The sequence below is a fragment of the Poecilia mexicana genome, unplaced genomic scaffold, assembly GCF_051168715.1.
Source record: "Poecilia mexicana isolate PSO_F unplaced genomic scaffold, ASM5116871v1 scaffold_16, whole genome shotgun sequence".
NCBI lineage: Eukaryota > Metazoa > Chordata > Actinopteri > Cyprinodontiformes > Poeciliidae > Poecilia > Poecilia mexicana.
In genome coordinates this window covers 17,441,815-17,466,550 of record NW_028263385.1, presented here as the reverse complement: position 1 = coordinate 17,466,550, position 24,736 = coordinate 17,441,815, and the positions used below count along the sequence as shown (strand labels likewise).

The following is a 24,736-nucleotide window of genomic DNA, read 5'->3' as shown; positions in this document are numbered from 1 at the left end:
GACCTGCTTTCCAGTTAATAACCTGGATCTTATTAACTTATAATGAACTTCCATGGTGCTGCTGCCATAATACACCTGCAGCACAAATATTGATTAGGGAAGAAGCTTATAATCACATAATCAGATTTCTCAAAGGAATAAGTTTATTCAAAAATGCTGAGGATTAAATAAAACAGAAAAATGCCAGAAATGTGTTTTGGACCCACTTTATTTGTAAAAGAAAAAAAAAAGGTATAACCGATACATAAACAATCATTTTTAAGTTTCAAAACACGTGTTTTCCAAATGCAGTCCGCTCAACATTAAATTTATGTTTTTGCACATAGCTGCAATATTGCTAAATAAAACAGAACAAATTAAAGAAATTTAAAATGTAGACATCTGTAGTCAACTGGGCCGGACTAACTGGGGCAGTAACTTAAGTTGTTCACCTCAAACTTTTATCTTTCAGTGAATGGAGATTTGGTAAACACATCTTTTGCAGGCATTCAAAGGAAAATTATAAGCCAAGATTTTCATGTTAAACACCACTATACAACTATTTGTAAATAATGATGTCAGAGGCCCATTTTTAATCTAGCTAACCCCAAACACTTCAGGTGCAACAACAGCAAACCTTAAGCACGTCTCCTAGGCCTCCTTTGTTTTTGGTGTATTTCAGAGACTTGGTTAAAAAGCCACAGAGACGACTGGCATATAGATATAATGTTTTTGTCTCACTGTTACCAATAGATGGCAAAGTCATTATTTGTTTAAAAGAAACTTTCGTTTCTTTTTATTTAGTGGTTTGGACAAACCATTTTCGTGACATTTACTTATAACTTGCATAGGTAAAAGCAAATTGAGTGGGCACCAAAACTCTAGCCCAGGGGCCCATATCCTCCTGTGTCCAACCTTGGTGGTCGCCAGTTTGCACAGTTTTTTAATTGTATCTGTACAATTCTTCTACAATCAATCTATCATGGCTCATTCATCTTTTTTACATCAGTCCTCAACCTGGAGGCGAAAAGACTACCTAAATTACGCCTTTTAATAACACATCACCTTTTAAGTAAATAAAATTCTAAAAGGGCATTACGTCCACCTGCAACTTCCCAAACTTATTTCTAAGCAAAATAAAATTATTCTGATTTATTTTTCTTTAGTTTATTGCCGTATGAACGGTTGAAGCAGGATTTGTCGGTGATGGTGGGCACAGCTCAGCTGTTGCCTTGAGTCCAGTGCTCAGCGTCAGAATGCCCCAATCTCCATGCCCCACGGCCTGTAAGGCTTCGACATGGTGGAGGTGGGACTCACTGTACCGATGGCCGTCGGGGAGATGAGAGGAAAGGCCCCAAAGGAGAGGGGGAAGGCCGAAAGCGAGGAGAGAGACGAGACGAGAGGTGGGGACAACTTAGATGTCGGCACAGGTAGACTGAGGGGTAAGGAGCTGTTAGGAGGCACCCTGAGAGACTCCGTGGGGGACAGCATGCTGAGTCTGGACGCTCCAGAAGCCTCACCGGATGAGGAGGATGAGGAAGAAGAAGAGGAGCAGGAAGAGGGTGGACTGCTGTTTGTTCTGGGCGCAGGTGTCCTGCCCTGAGGGTGCTGCAGAAGAAGATGGTGGGGGAGAGGGGACGGGGCTGTTCCATACGCCGAGCCCCAAGCAAAGTGCTCCAGTCCAGTGTGAACCTCCCTCTGGGAGGCGTAGTTGCTGAGGTGGGACACCAAGCGGACCCGCAGGGAGTCTGTGCTGTCCCGGCCCTCGATGATGCTCAGGTAACGGGCCGTCTCTGCCAGACACTCCCTGAAGCCCAGACTGCGGTAATCCTTAGCAAGAGCATGAGCCTCAAAGTAACCTGTGAGGCAAGACAACAGGAGCCTGTCAGGTAAGACAACAGGAATGTCCAACCTACAGCAGAAAGTTCTGGCTTGCATTATGACGTCTGAGGGTTATTCACCTTTTCCTCCAGATGCATGAAGCATCTTCAGGTGGTCCACTGTCATCTGCAGAATTTCTGCTTTTTCCAATTTAGCTGATCCCTGAAAAGCAGGAAGATGAATATTGTGACTTTACACAAATTTCCACTGAATTTGGCTATAATCTGCATAAAAAAAAAAAATAAAAAAAAAAGCAAAACCAAATGTGTGGGTTCAGGATGTAATGAGGGGAAGAGTAATTCACCTGCTTCTCAAAAGCACTTGGTACCAGTCTTCTCAGCTCTGACAGGCTATTATTGATCCGGTCACGTCTTCTTTTCTCTATTATCTATTTGTAAACATTTCAATATAAAGACATATCAACATTCCCTCAGAAAATAGGTTGAAAATATAAATATATAAAATGAATTAAAATGGATACAATAATAATTGTGAATAGAGGAAGGGGGAAAAAAAGAACTGAGGTTTAAAAAAGTCAGTGCTAGATGTTTGCATACCCCTCTGCGCCTTTTTCTTGCTTGAACTTGTGTAGTGGTGGTGGAGGGTGACATCGATCCTGGAGAATCAGCTTGACTGAAAGGAAAATATGTCTCAATTGTTTTTTTTAAATCATCGTAAAACATGACATGACTTGTTGGCACAATATATCTTTAATCTAAAAAGGATATAAAATATAATATATACAATCTAAATTCTAAGATATAACATATAATCTATCATGTATAGTTATTGTGGGAAAAAAAAAAAAAAAAAAACCTACCCATTTTCGTCGCCACTGTCCTTCTCCACCTCCACATTGTCATCCAGCTCGCTGTCTGATGAGCTGTAGTTGAGGCTTCGCTTCATTCTGATGTCCAGGCTCACACGGATGAAGGCGCGTTTAGCTTCTCAGAGAGCTGCAGCCGCACAGGGTCCGAGCAACAGTTTGAACATCAGATCTGCTTCTGCTGGGATGACTTTCACACCGCGGGAAGGGGGCGGGGCCTAAAGATTGAGGTGGGAGTGGTCCGAACTGGACTCGTTAGCGAGCTCGAACTAAAGCTGACACCTAAATGACGTGTTCGTTTAAGAAATAAACGCTATATGTATGACTGGAAAGGTTTGAGAGAAGCAATTGTTCTTTATTTTCTGTTAGTAGCTAACAGATGAGCCTCAGTGAAAGTCTTCTTGTTAAAGTTTCTTTTTCAGCTTTTTTTTTTTTTTTTTAGATCTTCAAAACGCTGAAGCTGAATCTATTATTTGTTCTTTTCTTAATGATATTTTTTTTACATTTTCTAAAACAAGCACATTTATTTCTTTAAATTATTCTGTTCAGTTGCATATATACCTATAACTGAGTATATTTTAGTAACTGTACAGTTTTTTTAATTGTGAATTTGTCATTACTGCACTGTCTCTTATTTTTCTTTTTTTTCTTTTTGTGTGCTCTCACTTACTTTAACTTTCTATTCTATTCTATTCTATTCTATTCTATTCTATTCTATTCTATTCTATTCTATTCTTTTCTATTCTATTCCAAACAGAAGCAATAATGCATTTATAATTAGAATAAATGTTGCACTTATAGGGTTCCTGCTCTGAACCTGACAGTCCATCAGTGGAAGTCCCACCCCCTCCCCCAGCCCTCCACCCTGGCTGTCTCACAGAACCACTACCTTGTTGAGACACAGCTGTTTCTGCTCCATCAGGTCAGTTGCTAAGTTCATGCACTGGGGCGAGACAAGTGCAGATGAGATCTTGATTCCCGTGAACAACTGCTGCAAGACCAACAATTCCTGCTCTTAGCAGGTCATAGATATTTCCATAACGTCAGGTACAGCATGAAGTGAGGGCGATGATGAGCATCACACATCTCTCGCGTCATTTGAAGATAACATCATGCAAAGACAGTCACTATTTAAAAAAAAAAAAAAAAAAATAGAAACTTTGTCAGAGTAAACATCTGAAAACTACATTTCCAGGAAGATGTAATGTACAGAACCAAGATAATATTTTTTGTTGTTGTTTTAAGTCAGACAGTTACAGAAGACTCAGTTCTTCTGTACATGTTGCAAATGGAAGATCAGTAACGGCGCACCACCATGTAGGCTTCCTCCTTCCCACTGTAATAAAACTTTCCTGTGAACCTGCAAAAACCACAGACTGTAATGAAGGATGGATACTGATTATTCATTATTATTTGTCAGTGTGATCTTTTCATTTGAACACGAAAAATCAAGGCCTGCAAAGATAATAGATGTCAAATGGTGTTAAAATGAGGAAGCAAAGAATAATGAATGAACTGTAACAATGGCGAGCGTATATCTGGATTGCTTATGTCTATTAACATGCTCTACACATTTTTATGTAACAAATGTCATTACTACGATTACTATAATAATGTTTTTTTTTCACCAGCCTTAATTTTTGTTGCCCACAGATTAGATGGATGGATTTATGGGTGGATGGACACATTAAAAAAGCTGGTGCTGCTCAATCATTTGTCACATTGACAGGCAACTTAAAAAAAATAGATCTGGAAATAAAAATAATTAAAAAAAGAAATTCATACTGACCCTAACTGGAAGATACTTCAAAATTATATATTTTATACTTATAAAATATATAAAGTAGCACTCAGTTATCTCAAACGTCAAAGATCTTGTTGAGTTTGAGAAAGCAAGTCGGACAAACTATCCCTTTTTATCAGATCTTGTATCATCTCACATACATGACATTTGTTGAGTGACAGATAACAGCTTAAAGATGTTTTGAATCACTTTAATATTGTTTATCATCTTATTATAGTAATGGGTCTCCACTGTGACAGGATTTCTCAGGTGGTTTCCATTATGCATACTCAAACCATTCACACCTCACTGTCAAGGTCCTCTACATTAGCGTCAGCATTCCTCTGGCTCCTTAAGGTCACTAATTATGATTTAGCTTCCCCCAAAACCTTGACCTTTGGCCTCTGGCATCAAAACCTTTTCTTTAGGAAGGCCAGGGTGAACATTATAAGTGGTCCGATTCTGTTTGAACCTGTTCAGTTTCATCTCGTTTGTCTATGACTGCCACATTTCTCTAGATTATCTTTAAGTTGAACAACCCTCAGCAGCATGCCAGCGCGGCCGGTGACCGCTGCACTTCATTTAGCACCAGCTCGTAGATGAAACTGCTCCCAAAACCGACCGTGTGCCAGGAAGCTAAAAGGTATAAGCAAGCATTTGTTTGAAACTGGCGTGTGCCCAGCTGCCTTCCTCAATCTTCCCTCAGGTTTCCCTGGGTGACTCTTTTGTGTGTGTGTGTGTGTGTGTGTGTGTGTGTGTGTGTGTGTGTGCGCGCCTGTGCGTGTTTGTGTGTGTGTGTTTACGTGTGTTTGCGTGAATGAGAGTGTGTGGGCGTGTTCTGGAGGTGCTGTTTCCCACAACCCCGATCTAATTCCGTGGTAACTCAATCTCCGTGTGAGCTCTTCCCGGCGAGTGTTCTCCCGCCCGTCGACAGTCTCTCCCTGGCTGGCTGAGTGTGTCTGACGGAGGCCTAGCCCTCGCTTCCCCAACCTCCTCCCCCGCCCTCCGCCTTGTCCTACGCACCCTCCCATCAGGATTGATTTACTATGTCAACCGTCGTGGCAGTCGGCAGCAGCGGCGCTCACAGCCGGGCCCGCATCCTGTGTGCACACCATCTTGACATCTTATACCTGCCACTCAACAACTGCTGCAGTGGGGTTTGTGTTTTGTGGGTGCTGTGGGGAAGGGAGGCCGTCAGGAAGGCACTTGAGCATGTGAGATAATTTCCTTGTTCATGTTTTATTCAGCTGAGGAATGGTGCAGGGGAGTTGGCGAAGGAAAAAGCCTGAACTTTGTTGCACGCAAGAGGTATGATATTATGTAAGGAAGGGAAAATGCCACCCAAGTTGGTCCTAAATAAGCCGTCTGACTTGGGGAAATGTCTCCAAGACAGCCCCTGTACAACAATGTTATCCTATGGGCCACAGCTTCCTGCCTGTCCCCTCTTATTCCAGTCAGCACCCAGGCTCTATATCGGGCAGAGAACAGACCAGGCCTGAGATCCATTCCCACTGTTCAACCACAATACACCCGCCTTCTCATTCTTTACTTTCCTGCCTTTGTTGGCATCCTTTCTATTTGTGCTTTTTGGATAGGTAAAGCCAAGAAGGATATGTTGACTTCCTTGTTTCTTTGTTTAGCATGGGGTTTTGTTTCTTGTTTCATTCAGTTGTTTTTTTCCCCTATGGTCACCTCTCAGGTTAGAACGCTGCCACTAACCTCTCTGCTTAAATCACAAGATGAAAAATCTTTTTTTTTTTTTTTTGACAAACAAGAATAGCTAAATGGAATATATGCCAGTCATTTTACCCCACAGAGATACATAGGCCTTATAATTAGTTACTTGGTGCCATTCATCTTTTTGCAAGTTCACAATGGTGGGAAGGCAGATCACAAGACCGATTTCTAAATAAGCGCAGCAGGAGACAGCGCATGATGTCTGTCCAGAGAAAGACAGCTTACTTTTAAGGCCATGCATTGTGTCCCCACTGGAAGAACACAGTTTGCATATCAATAGAGTATCAGTAGGGTATATGTGTATTTATATAGCTTTGCTCATCTAGAAGTTGCAATTTCAAACATTTTTTTTTTCTCCAAAATAGATCAAGCTCCTTTTGACTGGTTAGAGTGTATGAATGATCTCAGTCATTTCACTGCAGCAAGTATTTGTATGTTTCTTGCTGGGAGATGAAGGCGTTTAGAGAGCATGATGCGGCCACCGCCACGTTTCACCACAGGGATGTTATGTTCAGGGTAATGTGCAGTATTAGTATTTTTTTTTTTTTATCACTCATAGTGTTCTACCAAAACATTCAATGTCAGAGTCATTTAACGGGAACGCCTTCTTCTGCTTGTTTTGTGAGTCCTCTATGAGAACCAGTGGCAAACTTTAAATGGCACTTTTTATGACCTTTTTACATCAATGTCTTTTTGCCACTTCCAAAAAGGCCAGATTCATGGAATGCATGACTAATAGCCATCCTGTTGATGTACACTGTGTTGAATAATTACAAAAAAATATTATATTTAAGGGATGCTGGGTGTAAGAGACAGAATGCAAATATATTCCAAAATATTCTGATTCAGATATTTATTCGTAATATTAAAAAAAAAAAAAAAAAACACAAATCCCTTTTTCTCTACTTCAAAACCTCACTTTGTTTCGATCTGCCAATTAAAATACCAATCCAATATATTGACATTTGTGGCTGTTGTGGGACAAAATGCGAAAGCATTCAAAATTTGCAAGTGACTGTAAATGCAGGCAGAATATATAAAGAAAAAAAGGGTCAGTTTGCTGTGCGATGAGTTTATTATTATGTATACATAAAAAGCTTTCTCTTTTTAAAAAGAGAGCCGGCTCCTTTCCCAGTGGATGCTCTCTGCCAGCTGTCTGCTCTGCAGTGAAGTAGTGCTTTCCCAAGCTCTGACCTGTGGGAAAATCTGTTGTGGCCAGTAATTGATTCCGCCCTGCCAGCCCCATTACTCTCCACTGCAGTCAAACTGCCAGTGATCTGCTGAAAGCCCCTGTTAGCACAGCCCCCTTTACTTTTTCTCTTCACTCTTACACAAACATGAAGCAGAATCCAAGCATGTCCCACCGTTAGATCTATTAAGTTGATTTCTTAACATTTCTAAGTGTAAAGTTTATAAGAAGCCTACTAAAAAAAAAAAGATTCTCTCCATATTTATTGCTAAAAAAAAAAAAAAAAAAAACTCCAAGTGTTGTATGTCATTTTTGTAAAGTGTTTTTCTTGAGATTCATCCCTAAAACAAAATGTTGTATCATCACTGTATCGTCTGTTTCACTTAAAGGGACTAATTTGATTATTTCTTTAGCCGGATAGCTCCATGACAGACACAAACACACCCTCATGAGCTTGTCATAAAATATTCAGTGCAGTCAGCTGCAGAGATGGTTGACTTGCTTCCCTCTGCCCAACACTTACCACATGTCTAAATAAAGATAAGTGCACTCCCCTCCTTCCAATTAGTGTTCAATTATGGGGGCTGTGCTCCGCGCATATGCATCTGTGCTTCCCAGTCTGCTGCCAGCAGGTGTGTGTGCGTGTGTGCCTGCAAGGTTACACCAGGATTACCGGGGCCATGGGAGGAGGATAAAAGCGTGCATCCTAACTCACTGTATATTCGCATGATGATCCTCTAACTTCTTGCCATACCGATTAGGTAGCGTCACTTTGAACCGGGCCTACTTAGGACCTGTGGAAAATAATCTCTCCTTGTGAGCTGCAGAAAGACACGAGTGGCCTCAAGCCGAGTGATTTATCAAGGATTCTCATGACTCTGGTGGGCTTTATATAACTACCAGCTGAGGGGTGCACTTTCCCATATTGTAAGGGGTCAGGAGGCCACCCTCTGAGCACTGCGCCAGAGGAATTCCATCCCACTGTTTGGAGATCTGAGAATGGATAAAAGACGAGAGAACTGTACTTTGTGCATCAGTTTAGCTCCTGGTGACCCCCACCCACTCACCCACTGACTGAACCCCATGAACAGCTCTCTCCCTACACAGCGTGCTTCATTGACAGAACAAGCAGCTTCACTGTGAAAGGGACCCCCCCTCACTGGCCCTCCTTCACCCTCTTTCCTTCAACTCTCCCTTCGCAGCCCCACCGTCGGTGTGCTGCAAACCAGCAGCCCGAGGCTCAGGGAGCGTGTGGGATAAAGGGATGAGAGGGAAGATCAAAGCAGGAAGCATGAAAAAGCTCAAAGCACACAAGCAAGAGGCACCTCCCTGACCCTGTCACAAACACACACACACAAGCACATGCACGCACACGCACACACACACACACACACACACACACACACACACACACACTCTTCACCCCGGCTACGCAGCATGGCCTGGCGCCTGCCCCTATGCTTTTCCCTGCAGCTGCAGAAAAAGGCAAAGAGGAGAGGGCACATCGCTCAGGTCGTGTGAGCCTCTCTGATGGTAGTTTGGAACTGCTGGGAACCTGACCTGAACTGATGCCCCCTGCTGGTGCCAGACTTGCAGCACACACCTGTTCAATGCCACTCATCGAACTTGAAGTCACATTTTTCTTCACTTAAAGCGGCAGTGTTATGTGTTTTCCCAGCCACATAGCAATATTTAATAGGAAGAAACCACTTTCAGTGGTGAAAAAAATATTGTATATATCATAAAAGAACTTGACTTTGCAATTTAATGCCCTGAAATTATTTAGGCCTCTGTTTAGGCCTCCTTCGAGGCTGCTCTTTCCAAGCACTCCACCTTCAGGAGGTTGCTCTTGTATTAACTATTTAATAGCATTTTTTACCAGCGTTGCACTCAGAGGTAGCTTGTACAATAAGCTCAGCAGATGCACGGCTCCACTAGGTGTTTGTTAATTGCTGCTGGCTAGTCTGAGGAGCTGAATCTGCTTGTAAGATTGGAAATTGCTACTCCTGTCCTAACAATCATTTTGCACAACTGAATGGCTGCCATGGGAGATAAAAAGATTTCTCAGACATGCATGAAAGAACCAAAGCAACAGTTCAGGTATGTTTTTGATGAGAGAATAACATTAAAACATGATGCAAAGCCAAAAAAACAAAAACAAAACTGTTTTACATAATACTTCCTCTTTAAGAAGGATTGCACATAACTAGAAGGTGGTTTAGTTACAATTTGTCAGAGGCACTGAAGAAAGCCTGATAATATATAAACTAAATCATTTTCACGGCTTGATTTTATGAGCTGCAAGCCATTATCACCAGAATTAACAGAAAGAAACACTTGCAGCATGTCACTCTGTGTATTTATATAGTTTCTGCCCAGGTCCCTCTTGAAAATGAGATCTAGATCTCAATGTTGTTTTACCTGATTACCAGATAAGTAATACTATTCAGAACTGAACTGCAGACATAAACTCTTTTTTTTAAATGATAATCTAACTGATTGAAACGCATGCGTATTTGAACTTTGATGTCTTGTGTTCTCTTTTGTTTTTTTTTTTATTCTGACGCACAGCCTCCCCAACCAGATTCACACCATATCACACCAGGTTCAGTTCCAGGCATAATCAGCCATGACCCAGTTTTACCTGCTGGCACATGAAGTTGCAGTTTACAAAAAGCTCAGTCAGACACTAGAAGCTCCTCCTTGGCCCTGAGGATCCTCTCTCCATTATTCATGAGTGCTCAGGTTGGACCCTGGGAACAAGCTAACCGAGGCCCTGTGTCAATACGCAACACTGGCCGCCACAATGAGCTCTGCCTCCAACTACACTGTTGACAGACACCGACACAAAGGGGCTGAAAGGGGTCCCCCTCCGTTCTCACACACACTGAAGAATGAGTCAGTGTGCGTCCGCTCAGAGCTGTGTTTGTACAGTATACGCAGCTTTTGTTCCTGGCCACTGTTCTCCCATCAATGGGGTCTGAAAGTGTTGATGAAAACCACAAGGAAGGGACTCCTCTGTGGATGCCAGCAAGAGTTCATGTTCATTAGACAGGCTCTGGGGCTGCTGGACGGCACCTGTATGTACACAGAGAAACTCCTGCTGACAGAACAACAAGTAATCAGCTTATTGGATTGGTAAACAGTCTCCCAAGACACATTGCAGCCAAGCCTCCTTTACATCGTGACTGTCATTGAAGGTAATATATGTGAAACACCAAATGAAATCCTTAAGTTGCGTGACATCGTTCATATCCATTCTTTTTCTTTGGTTTAATGTTGTTGGAAATTTTCCAAAATACCGAAAGTGTTTTTAAAAAATTCCAAAGTGTTGACACCAATGCTCTTTAGCATGAGAGCTTAGAATGAAACATGTTTTTGTTTTTACTATTTACATAGTATTTCCAAGCCAAATAATCCATAAAGATATAAGAAACAGTCCCGCCATAGAACAACAACCTTAATGTGATGGAGATGTTGAGTGTCTAATTCTTGGGCCTATGTTTTCCAAGGCTCTAAAATTGTCAGGTGAGGGATTAGCTTAGCGTAAAAGTGATTTGGTAATCTGCATAGTTACAAATCACTGACCTTGATTAGCCTGGTCCAGTTTGGGAAGACTCTGGCAGCAACCATAAATCCAGCCTGTTTGGAGGTAAAGGCACAAAGTGGCTAAAGATCTTTCTTCAGGGAATTGCTTGGTCTCAAGGAAGCTCCCTCCAGGTACATTTTGCACCTACAGGGAGGAATATTGAGGTTAGTTGGGGTGCAAACAGAGGCAAGCAATAACAATATTTGATTGAACAGCAATATAACATAACCCCAATGTTAGGAAAAGTGCATTCAAATGTTTTTGTTTTCTCAAATAGAATGAAGGTTTCATATCTTTGCGAATGCATGAAAGATTCTTTGCGCAGCACAGAAGAATTCATTTTAAGTTTATCAATCAGTAATTATACTTTCCCCCCCAATGATGATCAAATTTAGTAACAAATTCCTCAGACAGACTTACAAGCTAATGATTAGCTACTTAGTTGCTTCATATTTTGGTTTAATGAAATTACCTACCTCATAATTTTATTTTTTTTCCTTTTTGATTTGCTGGGTGTCTATGAAATCCTCATAGGTTGGTAAGTTCCTTCCTTTCATGGTCTTATCAATATAAAAATCCTGTATAATTTCCCCATAGAGATCTGTTATTATATGTCAATGTGTTTTATTTATTTACTTAATACATTTTTGTTTTGTTTTGTTAGGATCTTTATGACCTTTATGTTTCCAAAAATATGTTCATCAAAAAAAAGAGAGAAAAGACTTTAAAATTATGGCAGTGTATTTATAAAATATCTGATAATAGAAGTTTCCCCTGTCTAAAGTACTAAAACATAAAACAGATATTAGAAATAAATGTTTCTCCGTGTCAGAGAATAGGGGGCCACTTGGGCTACTTTTATCCAAGTGCCCTAAATAATTTGAAGTCGTTTGGAAACTTCACACTTGAATTGCTGTACAAATGCCGCCATCTGCTGGTTCACATCTAAATTACCACAAGTTTCAAAGATTTAAATGTCAACGCCTTTATCTTTACGAGCATTTTAATTTAAAATGCATATAAGAACAAATGAATTAGCTGTTCAAATACGTCTGAGTTTGGCAGTTTTATAGTGTATGTTTACCTGAATGGCCTTCTGAAACAGAGGAATACAAACAGTATACAAATAATTTTAAAGTAAAATACATAACATGTTATTTAATGACGACAAGAGTAGTTCTACATAGATAGAAAACATTAAATCTTTAACAAACAAATTATTTAAAAAAGTCTATAGGGAAAGCACAAAAAGCATGCATATTGTTCCTTCTATGCAGTCAGGCAGAAATCAGGTGATCATATTTCACGATTATCTGCTCGCTTTAAACAATGCTGAAGTCAGTAAAGCCAGAGCCAAAACCAAAAGCGATCATCACATGATTCAATTATTATTATTATTTAATTATTCGAGACCACGCCCCCTAATCTGGCCATTTCCGAAGCGACGGGGCACCTGCTGATGATTGGTGGTTGGAAGTTATCAGCCGGCTTGAAATAGGGAAGTTTGTCAAGTCGCCTGTGTCCGGCTTTTAGATCGTGAAGTGTTTCGTGGTGCTGATTGAGCGCTTTCTCTGGCATCATGGTCGAGCAGTTTGTAGGAAAGTGGACTCTAGTCTCCAGCGAGAACTTCGATGAATACATGAAGGCAGTCGGTAAGTTTTCTTTTTTCAATTATACTTTAAATGGGTCTGATGAGTTTTAGTTGCATACAAATTCTTTTTGTCTATAGGTATGAGCTTTGCCACTCGCCAGATGGGGAACCTGGCAAAGCCCAACCTGATCATCAGCGTGGCGGATGACGGGGTCATTTCAATAAAGGCTGAGAGCACTTTGAAGACGACCTCGATCCAGTTCAAGCTGAACGAAGAGTTTGATGAGACGACGGCAGACGGGCGCAACGCAAAGGTGGGTCATTCTGTTCAAGTGTTTTTATATTACGATCCAAACTACTCCACGTTTACCCATTTTCCTTTCCTTTCTTATCCCTCATTAGTCCATCTTCACCTTGGAGAATGGAAAACTTGTGCAGAAACAATCATGGGAAGGAAAGACTACGACCCTGGAGAGAGAGGTTCAAGATGGAAAACTTACGGCTGTGAGTAAAATGTCTGAAACTTTTAATAGCTCGAACATCACACTTGTCCTTTTAAAATGTAGTTCACTACTAATGAAACGAAACCAGTGTAAAAATGTGTTTAAGTTTGGGGGGAGTGGGGGAAATCACAGCTATTCCATTTTTAGTAATTTAACCATTTTAAAACGACAAATGGTTTGTCTTTGTCTCAACAGAAATGTATCATGGATGATGTTGTTGCAGTTAGGACCTATGAAAAGGCAGCATAACCTCCCTGTGAGCCGGATGCTAATGAATTGAGGTCTATGAAGCTCTAAATAAAATCTATGATGCTACTTTCGGTGTGGTTGTGGTTAATTAAGCTCTACACTTTTTTTTCTCTCCTTTTTTCTTATGGCTTCAAATGTAATGGTCTCTAAATCTGCAGTACAATTGTGGGTGGAGCTTATGTTCTGCCCCCTCTGTACAAGTTTTTAATTCTGAGCTTTCAAAGCTACTTATCAGCACAAGACTGATTGAACTGGGATGATTTCCAAGACTAATCATAGCTTTGAGACTCTAATGCCTCTTATTGCTTCATGGACTTGGTTCCATGCCTGCTTTTAAATTAATGAAAGTAATTCAGCTGGATGAAACTATTTGATGCAAAAAGCATTAGTTTGCTGGGATGCCTAAGCCTGAAGGACGAGCAACATTGCATTCCTTAGGGAGGTCAAATCCCTCCTTCGGTTGGTACTGGGATCCCTCTCTGTGTGCAGGAGGCATTTTATCTTGCACAGATGGGGGGGGGGGGGGAATTGAAACGAGGACCTAATTGGGGGGGTCAGGTTCTCTGAAACTGGGTCGGCTCATGAAGCCACAAAGGCTGCAGCTGAATGCTTGAATTGGCTTTGGGCCAACAACTAACACTGAACATGAGCATATTTTGTCAAGTGCATTTCCATTGAAAATCTTACTAAACCCCCACCCCTCTCTTTAACCCCATTAGTCTGGATTAAGCTTTGTGTGGATGGGGGGTGGAGGATTTAGGAAGCAGACTACTTTGAATTGGCTTTACCCTCTTAAACACAATCATACTATTGGCTGCTGAATTCATGTATTGTTCTAAAGCTACTTATCTGTTCCTTCTGGTTATAAAGAGTCTAGCTAAAACTGTCCTGTAAATGTTAACTCTTCAGGATGGGTTTAGCCATAGTTATTTGTGGCTCATAATGGATATCAAATCTCTTAAAATTGTGAAGTCCAGTTTTTAGCAAACTGCTTGAAGAAATTAATTGGGGTACAAATGCATACACCAAGCAAAGGCTAAAGAATGTTATACATTTTCTAATTAGCTCTAGACTTTGGGCCTTTCTTGCACATAATGAAACTGTTCATTTACTCAATCTTTAGTCATTGTAGTGGGAAGTTCTTTAAACAGGTGTTTTTTCTAAGTGTACCTTGAGTGTAGCTCCATCTTCACATAAACTGCAGCCCCAGTGATTAAGTTTTTAAAGTGGATGGGTGAAGGAACCTATATTAAAGTCTAAATTAACTAACTCTGAGAGCATTAATACCATAGAGATCATTTTAAGGGTCTTTAGTAGAGGGGCAAAGATGCTTTGAGTCTATTAAAAATGAAAATTAAAACGCCGATTCTCGTTTAGTTTCTATCTTGCAGAAAAGCTGACATCTTGTGGCTGATTCTTGTAATGGCAGGTAAATATTGGACGGTACTACTGTATTGAGAAGGGGGGCACATTCCTCTTATAATTTGAAATTAATTTATGAATATACAATGTAGCTGATGCCAAAACTGTGCAACACTAGTTTCTCAGTTAGCAGTAACGTTCAAAAATGTCACCATAATTATTTGACTTCTTCCGGATGAACTGATCCAACCTTACGTCCGCACGTCATGGTTCGCCTGTAAACATGGCAGACCGAGAAAACACTGCCATGGAAGTGGACAAGAGAAAGAATAAGCCTTTCGTTGAACAAGTTAAGGCGCTGCTTGACGACGTTACCCACAGAACAGACACGCGGAAGAGTCCAGAGCCTAAAAACAAGTCCGTCGAAAGCTGCTCGACTGTGGAGTACTGTGAGAAGCTACAGGCATGGATGTGGCAGTACTACAGTGGATATGTGAACTGGCAAAGCTGGCTGCTAGCTTCAACTATGACCGTCCCACCCTGTTTACAGCCACCCAGCGGAACGTCCACCGCTCTTGTTTTTGATCCTCAGAACTGGCAAAATGCTTCCTTTGGCCTCCCGTTGTTGCCTTATCCACCTACGGTCCATTCCCCGAGCAGCCGAGCGGGGGAAGCGGCTGTCGGGGCCCCAGCGGCCGCTCAGCAGCAGCAGCAGCAGCAGCGGGATCATGGAAATGCACAGAGACAGGGTAAAGGCTGCCGACCTGACCGCCTTTGTTTACACTCAACCGATTTTGCTGTGTACAAATGAAATCATGGCCTACGGTGTGATTTGTATGGTGACGGGAGGGAAAGAGAAAAAAATCGTGGCCACGACTTCTTTAGTGGGTACGACTTAATAATTATCATTAATAATGGACAAATCCGATCTCATTTCGTTTTATTTCAATCTCTGAATGAATTGTAAGTCCCTTACTTGCTAGTTAGACAGGAAGCGATTCTTAGCACTTTCGGCTGCTTAAAAAGCTCCAGCGTCCACCTAAGCAATACGCTGACTTCGGGGAAGTTGTACATTTCATCACCTATCACGTTTAATTCGTGGCCTCGAGTTATTAAGTCGTGCCCACGAATTAAGTCGTGGCCTTGAGTTTTTTTCTCTTCCTTGTCACCTGACGGGCTCCGTAGGTTTGCGTTTATGATTATTTCTGTCACACAACTTTAAAAGAACTCTTGATCAAAATACAGAAATACAGAATCCCCAATATTTTTGAAAGAATTATACAATTAGTTAAAAACGTATTCTAGGCTTCAAAATAAAACAAACAAAATTTCTCAACTACATCTAAAACTAATAAAATGTGTGTGTGTGTGTGTTTGAGTTTTAAATATGATTGCTGGTGCAACTTTTGTGTGCTAAGCAGGTTGTGCTATTTAAAATTAGCTGTTTTAAAATTTGCTTGAGCTGTATCATTGACCCAACATATTGTGTCACAGTTTGGCTTCTACTGTAATATCTACCGTAATTTTTAAAAGTAATATGCATCTGGTGCCATTGTCGTATTCTATACTTCCAAATATGACAAAGCATCAATTGGGGAATGTTTTTTGTCACTGACATTATGCCATTATTGCATTAATAGAGTTGCAGAATGTGCATAATCCTGTGTTAGAGATTTTGTTGGAAAGCCTTTAGTAGTCCTTTAAAACTCAATGACTTTCTAGAAAATTCAAGCATTTGTTGAGGTCTTTGATTTCTCAGGTACAGAACGAAATAGTAAAACTTTCATTCCAGATTGCAAATGAATTTCTCGTTTCATTTGAATACTGTGGATTTAAAGGTTATGTTCTTTTGAAACAGCTTCATTTTCATACTTCTTCTCACCAGGTCGAGAGTACAGCATTCCTTCACCTCTCCAAAGACTTATGGCAGAGATGGTGGATTTCTTCATATTGTTTTTCATCAAAGCAACCATAATCATCAGTATCATGCACCTAAGTGGAATTAAGTGAGTTTATTTTGTTAATCTGGGAGAAAGGTGACAGATTATTATTTTTTGATTATCCTATTTGGAAAGTTAAATGTATACACTGCCTTGCAAAACTATTTGGGATTTTATGTGTCAGACCAGCACAAAGTAGTTTATAATTATGTGGTAAAAGGAACTGAATACTTAACTTTCATTTATTTTATTGTTTTACAAATAAAACTGAAATGTGTTGGGTGTTTTTTTTTTCTTTTTACTCAACTCTTCTATACCCCTAGATAAAATAGACCTATTCCTAACTGTGCTAAAGTTTGTTGCTGTGCTGCTCCAACAAATGACACGAAAAAGGCACTCTTAGGTGGAAAAACCTCAACTGTTTGCATCTGGATCTGTTTTGCTTCTCAGAGACGTTTCCAAGTTTGCCATGCATTTCATTGTGGAGGAAATCGATGAAGACACATCGATGGAGGAGTTGCAGAAAATGATGCTCGTTGCCCTCGTGTATCGGATATTAGTTTGTTTTTATGAGGTGAGAAGCTTTAGTAGTATTTCGTAGTTTCCCAGGCGCCAGCTGCATATAGCTGCAGCCTGCAGACAAGAAGTGACGAAGGTGCATCTCTCCCTTCTGCATTCAGATTGTATGCATTTGGGGAGCTGGCGGAGCCACTCCAGGGAAATTTCTCATCGGTCTCAGAGTTGTTACGTGCGATTCGTCGGTTCTGGTTCAGCCCAATAGGGTGCTTGTAGTGCCGGCAACAAATGTTTCCCTGTCCGCGTAAGCAACTTGCTTTCTATATCTTTTTTTTTTTTTTCTTCTTAAATCTATCCCAACTCTTCCTCAAACCTTGACCCTGTCCTCACTCATGTCTTCCTCTGCAGGTCAACGGTCCGAGCCCTGAACAAGAACTTCTCCATTGCCTTCTTTTTCCCAGCATTCATCACGCTCCTCTTCTTTCAGCACAACAGGACTGTCTATGACATGGTTGCTGGTACGATAGTTGTCAAGCGCTCCAGAATCAGATGACACTGAAGCTGACAGAAAAATTCTATATATATATATATATATATATATATATATATATATATATATATATATATAAGAAAAAACCTGTGACACTGCTGTGAAGAGAAGAGATCTTGGACCGGTGCTGAGTCTGAAACACTTCAGTATGAACTTTTTAGGTTCACTGTTTGGTGCATTTCTGCACTCAGTGTCTGTTTGCTGCTTTATACACAGGAGGGATGAAGCTAAATGCATTATTTTCTTGTTAACACAAGCTTGCCTTGTTTGTAATTGTCCCCCTATTAAGGGTGAATGCCAAGTATGGATCAGTGTTTGAATTGTGAATTATGCATTTATGTCATTGTACTCCTCAGTATCTCTTTGCATCACAGCTCCTTTTCCAAAAGCCAGAAGTGAGACTTCTTAAAATGTAAAAAAAAAAAAAAAAAAAAAAAAATATATATATATATATATATATAAACTAGAGGTGTGCCGATCGATCGGTCACCGATCACAATCGGGCCGATTTTCGTGAAAAAGTGCATGATCGGTGATCGGCGATCATTGTCTCTTTTACCGATACCGATCACCTGCTTCTCAATTCGCAGCCTGCCTGTGCAGCTGGTCTCCTCTTTCTTTCACTCTGCGCAAACGCGCAGCAACAAATCCTAAGCGATGTGTAACTATAACGCACTGAATGAATGGGGAAGTTTGCGTGTTGCGGCGGAAAATTGAAGCAGGTCAAAACGCATCAACACGACGAATCTAGTATGGAATAAAAACAAAGCCATACTTGACGGAGTTTGGCTACATCGAGGCTCACTGCAGTAAAAAAGACATACGGAGGATCAGATAGCAGGTAGAGCAGCGCACAGCTACAAACACTCACCTGGATTAGCATGACGGTCAGAAAGCTAAACAAATAACCCGCGAAATTATTTAAGTCTTCGAGCTGCGATGTAAGACGCTGGTTCTGCTCTCGCTGTTGAACCGCTGCTACACTACAGGTAGTTATATTTGACAGACGGAGCTTCGCTTCTGCTCCACCTGGTGGTGACTCTCATACCGAACCTCTCTGCTTAAAGCTGCAGCATCTAACTAAAAAAATAAATTTTACCTATGTATTAAAACTTTCGTTGTCCTAACATGAGACAGATAATCTCTAAAAAAAATAATCGATCTCCTCCCTGTTCTGCATAATTACTCCGCTCAGTCAGAAACAGCCAATCAGAGCTAGCAGTAATCAGCTAGCCGCCATGCTAACAGGAAGTTTTCATTCAGTAACTCTGGATTGTTTATTGTAATGGAACCTGTTTTTGCCTTTGAATGTTAAGTTTTATACTTGAACTTCTTGGCAATGTTGAGAGGTTTTATTTTGGCTCTTTGTATTATTTAGCCTCTTCAGAGCCTTCATATGTTATCAGTCTGTTAAAGATAGTATTATCAATAGCAGTACAATTTGCACAATGCCTGTTTTGTTTAGTTTTCTTCTTGGAAAAAGTTATTAAAAACAAGTTTTTGTCTAAATTAAGGTGAATTCATGGTTCCTTTTTCCACATAATGTAACCAGTAGTGTTTATGATAATAATAATTACGTGATCGGTATCGGTGATCGGTATCGGTGTATCGGCCCTCATGGGTGATCGGTATCGGTATCGGGAGGAAAAAACCTGATCGGCACATCCCTAATAAAAACTAATTCAAAATCTTTAATTAATTGAAAAAAAGTATTGGTATAAATGTTTTCTTTTATTTTTGATTTGAAAAATGTATGCTGATTGTATTTTTGATGCCAGGGACATTTAAAAATGAAGCAGGCAGGATTTTTTTTTATTTCTGCATCTCACTGTTCTGATATTTTATTGCATTTAGAGTGTTGCTGAACAGGACTAAACACTCAGTATTGTCATTTATGGTTTATTTAGAATCATAAATGATCATCCCTGATGATGAGTTTGAGCTTTAATCGTTTCCTACATGGTCACTTTTTCTCCTGCCTACTCATCAGTTTATACCAGAAAAGGTTTTGGAAGTGTTTTAAGGTGATGAAGTAATTTCTACTGAAGTACGAAATGTGGAATTCAGTGCCTCCTTAGGGCTTCTCAGTATGAATTTCCACCTTTCTTCTGTGCATATTCAGATTACTTTTAAGTTGGAATGCTCCATTGAAATCTAATCTGTAAAATTTCAGACAGAAAACTAGTTCTTAAACGTATAAATGCTCTGGGTTGTATTTGCTTTTAGAAAATGGTCAGGCAGGGAAGCGCAAAATGAGAGGGAGAAGTCATCAGGCTGGGACTCGAACCTGTGACGGCCGCGTCGAGGACTGACTTCTCCATACGTGGGTTGTGCTTTGCGCCCGCGACAACTCAGCGCCCATTTTGGGTTGTATTTAAATGTGTTATTAACAAATAAATGTCTTTATTCTGTAGTCATATATTATATAGCGTCTCATTGGAAACTGGAGTCCACAGATTTACTTCAGCAGCTCTGTGGTCAGACTGTCCAAACGATGATTCACACTGTGGGAGTGACGCGCTGCGCTTACTCTACAATTACAAAAGCTCTGGTTTTACGTCACAAGATGTATTGAATGAAAATGTAAACCTTCACCTGAGCAATCTTTGCTTTAGCCGCATGCAGACAGTGAAGAAGCTGAGGTGAGACTCCTTTGGTGCGACTTAGATTATTTTTTTTTTTGCATTTATGAAAATTAAATGAAATCACCCAAAGTTCATTGTGTTTCTGTGAAGCCTTTGTTTCACTTTTTGTTCAATAATTAACTGCAAATGAAAAATTTACAACATCCTACACAATTTTTGACATATTCTCGCAAAGATGTGCAAAAAAAAAAAAAAAAAAAAAGCCTTAACGTAAATTCATCTTTTATTGCAGTGGCTCACACAGATGAATTAAATATTTGTTTGTTAATTAAAGGGGGAGAGAAAAAGGGTTAGGGTTTCAAGAAGTTCTTTTAATTTGTTTTTTAGTCGCAGAATCACTGGCAACAAATACTAGAACACTAAACTAAATGTAACTTAAGCATTGTTTTATTTTTACGGTCAGTCAAGAACTTGCTTGTAAGGTTTTCCAGGTCTAGATCAGTATGGAAAAACCCCCCAAACATTTCTTTTAGTAAAAATATTTACATTTCCAGAATTCCTTGCCTATTATTTAAAAGAAAGAGAAAAAGATGATTTCTGAAAAACACATTTCACATCTAAACTCAAGTTATATTGAGACTTGTTGAATGTTTTCCATGGGTTTCCAAGACTCTACATATAAAAAAATCAAACAGGGTGTTCTTTTTTTTTTTTTTTTTTTTTTTACAGTTTTTGTTTGGCCTCTAATTACTCTTAGATCATACTTTTAAACCAAACTCTTCCCAGAATTGGCTTACTTTACATGGCCAACAAAAAATATCACAAATTTTTTTTATTATGTTACGTAATAATACAGTTACATAATAATCTTTTATTGATCACATTTCTTAGTTAATAAATACAAGGAGAAACATTCACCAACTTTTACTCAAAGGCATTTGGCTGCATCCAATTAATTAACCTCAGCTAAACACAACAAATACTTCAGAAGAAAAAGTGACCCACATCCTGTTGTTGTTGAGACAGACTTCTGGAAATTCAATACGTTTCTTTAAATAAAGCAAATGTGGGAGTCATTTTTTTGTTATACAGCTACAAGAATTTACAGATGATTTGTTTTGTTGGTTTTTTTTTTTCCTTTGGAAAGTTTCTAGTAAAATAGTTTTTCATTTTTAAAGTTTTATGGCCCTTGATCACATTTACCTCGGTGATTTTGGCTTATTCTGTGTTTTTTTAAAATCAGGCAAATGTGTTGCAGCTGGATGACTTACTGCATAACTACAGCACTCAGACATGTATTTCTGCACCGAGAAAGAACTGCTAGTTATTAATGTCATTGTCCTAGCGTTTGGCTCCATCTAGTGTACATTTACCATTTATGCCAACATCAAACTTAGCTTGTGTTGACATATTTCAGGGAAAAAGTTAAGTGCTCTGCAGCATCTGTGTTCCATTTTAGGCTGAAATATGTTCAAGGTTTCACTTTTCATCTGGGTAAAAAAAATGAAAACAAATATGATGACATGACATCCGTTTTCTTAAACCACATTTCAGCACAGCTAATAATTTCCCGTATATTTCAGAGTTTTCTGAGATGTTGCATGTCCTACTGGAGGGAGGCGAGGGAAGGTTGAGCTGGTGGCGAGTGTTGACATGGGGGACTGTGTTAGGTTCTCTAAGTGGCAGCTTCAGATGACAGCCACAGATGGTGCTGCCAGATTACAGTGACCCCCTCCCTGGCAGCCATCATGCCACAGGAACTGGTGTAATATAACCCAAAGACAAGAGGCTCCTTCCCGAGGACAGAGAAATGTGGTTAAACCGCCTTGCACAACTGGGAATTGATGAAGAATTTAATCTGAGGCAGACTTGCAAACCGTCTTTGTTTATAATCTGCGTATAAACCAGATGAGGTGTTCGGGGCTCATTATTTAAAACAATCTAAGTGTCAATTAAATTAATAAAATTCCATAAGTTATTATAAGATCACAAAGAAGAAAAGATGAGGAGCTACAACTTTGTGCAAGCGTTGGTATAATTCTCCACAATCTTCCATGTCATTCTGTGTCTGATGCTTTGCTTTGCTTGAAAATCCCACTAGCTTGCTGCCACATGGCCTGCCATACGGTGTGGAGCTGATGCAGTGTCCAGCTTGAGCTCCTGCCATGCTTTCTGCCTCTTTTTTAACAAGCGGAGTCATCCACCCGCAGCATGGAGGGCTCACAGCTTCCTCTGACAGCCATGTTTGGGACACGGGGGGGCGGCGAGGGGAAACAGTCTGGCCCCGAAATATTCTCTGTGAGAGATGATGATCTCCCCATCGGAGATGTTATTATTAATATTTTTTTTTTGATCAGGTTTTTCCAGAATTAACAGGTGGGTGCTGCTTTTCCTCCCAGCGCCAGCGGCAGCAGCAGGATCCAGGTGTTTTTGAAGTGGTGGAAAGGTAACGTGGGCGGAAACACTGCCTGTGGTTGTTGTTGTTGCTGCTTGTTGCTCACTCGGTGTGTCTGCGCCTGTTGGTATTCCTCTCAAGTGGAGCTGCTAATGACAGGCTGCCTGAGTCCTGCTGGAGAGGAAAGAGCTGCTGATAAAGAGGAGACCTGCTTGCTCGGACATTTGGTCATGTCACGGCCAGCAATACGGCAATACCGGTTTAATTTTTGGGAGTTTACATGCGGTGCTACCCCACTAGGTGGGATCAGAGGGGTGGGGGCATGGCCACTCCATCATCCACCCCTGATAATCATGTTCAATCAAGTTCAATCAAGCGATAACTGTAAAAGCCATACAAATGTACGTGTATATTTGCTTGAATATCTCACGAGGCAGTGTACAATCCATCATCCAAAAGTGACAAGGGTTCCTTTTTCTCCGAACCCATGTGAGAAAAAGGAAAGTGACAAGAAGTGGGTTTCAAAGAACATTTATGTGGAGGCTCTTATTGGGAAGATCTGTAGAAATTTCTGCCTCAGTAAATCTGTCGTCCTGATACTCTTAACGAAGTAGAAAGTAAAACCTGTTAGGTTTCCACTAACAGGTTGCCGTGTGGCGACGGCAGACCAATATAGCTGGCTCACAAATTTCCAACGGTCTGCTTGAGATTGGATTGCGCACCCTGCTGTGTGTAATCAAATATCTCTGTGGCTATTGTCATGAGGTTTTGGTGGTGGGAGCATTGTACTGTGGAGAAGGTTTTCTTCAATTCCAATTAGATACGTTGAAGTGCGTGGGCATGATGAGACAAAATGTGGAAAACGGAAGAAGGGATATGAAAACCTTTGCAATGCAATGTACATCGCCTTTGCAAATAACAAATTTTTTTTATTTTATCATTTATTCCTAATCAAAGGATTTCACAATTATTAAATCCTTGAGCAAATTTCTAACACCTCACTAAAAATATATACAATCCCCAAATTTTCCACCCCCTTTATATGACAATACATAACGAATAAAATAGGTTTCATTTCACTGTGGCAAAAGAAGAGCCATTAAATTCTTATTATATAGAACAACGTTGCCTGCACTCCTGTTCATTTTGTTGTTACAAAAATAGATGTAATAGATGAATGGTGTAAAGGCACAAAGAGAGACTGAGTGAAGGCGTTGAAGTGTGGCTGCACATTTATACCATTTCCCGTGCCATAACAATGGGTTTCTGGCTGGTTTTGTGTACAGTAGCTTTTCTCTTTGAGGCCGTGACTGGTGTGAGTTGTCAAGACAACCATGGATGCTGCATTAGCAGCGGAGATATCCAACAATTACTCTTTACATGGTATTATTTTAGTTTCATGAGGCACGGCCAAAAGCAAACGTTGGCGTAGCTTTGATCCAAATTGCGATTTATAGAAGATGTTAAGTACAATTTGCATTAAAAGTGACTTATTTACAATTGTATGTTAAGCATAATTTACATGATGATGATTATTAATTGAATTTAACATGACTCTGTATAATTACAAAAGCTGAAGTGCGAGGCATGATTTATTTAGATAGAGGAAGTCTTTTATTTTGAAGAATGTGTGAGAGAATGGACATCAGAAGTAATTACACCCCCCACCCCCTTTCTGTTTGTTTATTTGCTTCCATTTTTCTTATCTTGGCTGTGCTCTTCAGCTGCACTTATCTTCCTGAGATGCACTGGACTGCAGTGACAACACTTCGCCACCAGTGGGCACATAGAGCACGGTGAGCAGCACTCCTGACTCAGCGAGCCAACGGCAATTAAGCGCAGCAACGGCTAGTCAGCGAAGGCGCTCACTGTCGCTCTCATGTTTCCACAGGTAAATGTCAATTAGCGCTGCTGTTTGGGTCTCTTGTGGGGAAGGTGGGCTAGGGCGGAGTGGCGAGGTATGTGTGGAAGTGTTTTGTTAATTATTTGACTTGTATTGTAAATATTTATTCTTTGACTCATGTGGTAAATATTTGTTTGTGAGCGAGCCAACGGCAATTA

The 24,736-nt window shown here is 40.3% G+C and overlaps 3 protein-coding genes across 3 annotated transcripts; 2 read left to right on the top strand and 1 right to left on the bottom strand.

Moving 5' to 3' along the window:
- Positions 1 to 190: 190 nt before the first annotated feature.
- LOC106906611 (hairy/enhancer-of-split related with YRPW motif protein 1-like) lies at positions 191 to 3,862 on the bottom strand. Its single transcript, XM_014971953.2, has 5 exons — positions 2,681 to 3,862; positions 2,418 to 2,493; positions 2,165 to 2,248; positions 1,941 to 2,022; positions 191 to 1,838 (listed from the first exon to the last, which is right to left on the bottom strand). The coding sequence occupies exons 1-5, from the start codon at positions 2,764 to 2,766 to the stop codon at positions 1,231 to 1,233; spliced, it is 936 nt and encodes a 311-aa protein (XP_014827439.2). The 5' UTR covers positions 2,767 to 3,862; the 3' UTR covers positions 191 to 1,230.
- Positions 3,863 to 12,453: 8,591 nt separating this feature from the next.
- On the top strand, positions 12,454 to 13,393 carry fabp4b (fatty acid binding protein 4b). Its single transcript, XM_014971946.2, has 4 exons — positions 12,454 to 12,636; positions 12,714 to 12,889; positions 12,978 to 13,079; positions 13,274 to 13,393. Exons 1-4 carry the CDS (start codon positions 12,564 to 12,566, stop codon positions 13,325 to 13,327), a joined length of 405 nt encoding a protein of 134 aa, XP_014827432.1. The 5' UTR covers positions 12,454 to 12,563; the 3' UTR covers positions 13,328 to 13,393.
- A 1,547-nt stretch (positions 13,394 to 14,940) lies between these two features.
- On the top strand, positions 14,941 to 20,409 carry LOC106906619 (protein FAM8A1-like). The gene is made up of 5 exons (XM_014971958.2): positions 14,941 to 15,438; positions 16,575 to 16,695; positions 17,080 to 17,203; positions 17,310 to 17,449; positions 17,554 to 20,409. Exons 1-5 carry the CDS (start codon positions 14,973 to 14,975, stop codon positions 17,696 to 17,698), a joined length of 996 nt encoding a protein of 331 aa, XP_014827444.2. The 5' UTR covers positions 14,941 to 14,972; the 3' UTR covers positions 17,699 to 20,409.
- Positions 20,410 to 24,736: the final 4,327 nt, after the last annotated feature.

What these genes read in the sequence shown, in the direction of transcription:
- LOC106906611 (XM_014971953.2), bottom strand. Translation starts at nt 2,766, where the DNA reads ATGAAGCGAAGCCTCAACTACAGCTCATCAGACAGCGAGCTGGATGAC. An exon ending in CAAGTGCTTTTGAGAAGCAG is followed by an intron (nt 2,023 to 2,164) that starts GTGAATTACTCT and finishes CCTGCTTTTCAG; the next exon opens with GGATCAGCTAAATTGGAAAA. An exon ending in TCATGCATCTGGAGGAAAAG is followed by an intron (nt 1,839 to 1,940) that starts GTGAATAACCCT and finishes CTTGCCTCACAG; the next exon opens with GTTACTTTGAGGCTCATGCT.
- LOC106906619 (XM_014971958.2), top strand. Translation starts at nt 14,973, where the DNA reads ATGGCAGACCGAGAAAACACTGCCATGGAAGTGGACAAGAGAAAGAAT. An exon ending in TGGAAATGCACAGAGACAGG is followed by an intron (nt 15,439 to 16,574) that starts GTAAAGGCTGCC and finishes TCTTCTCACCAG; the next exon opens with GTCGAGAGTACAGCATTCCT. An exon ending in ATGCACCTAAGTGGAATTAA is followed by an intron (nt 16,696 to 17,079) that starts GTGAGTTTATTT and finishes TTTGCTTCTCAG; the next exon opens with AGACGTTTCCAAGTTTGCCA.
- fabp4b (XM_014971946.2), top strand. Translation starts at nt 12,564, where the DNA reads ATGGTCGAGCAGTTTGTAGGAAAGTGGACTCTAGTCTCCAGCGAGAAC. An exon ending in TGAATACATGAAGGCAGTCG is followed by an intron (nt 12,637 to 12,713) that starts GTAAGTTTTCTT and finishes TTTTGTCTATAG; the next exon opens with GTATGAGCTTTGCCACTCGC. An exon ending in AAGATGGAAAACTTACGGCT is followed by an intron (nt 13,080 to 13,273) that starts GTGAGTAAAATG and finishes TTGTCTCAACAG; the next exon opens with AAATGTATCATGGATGATGT.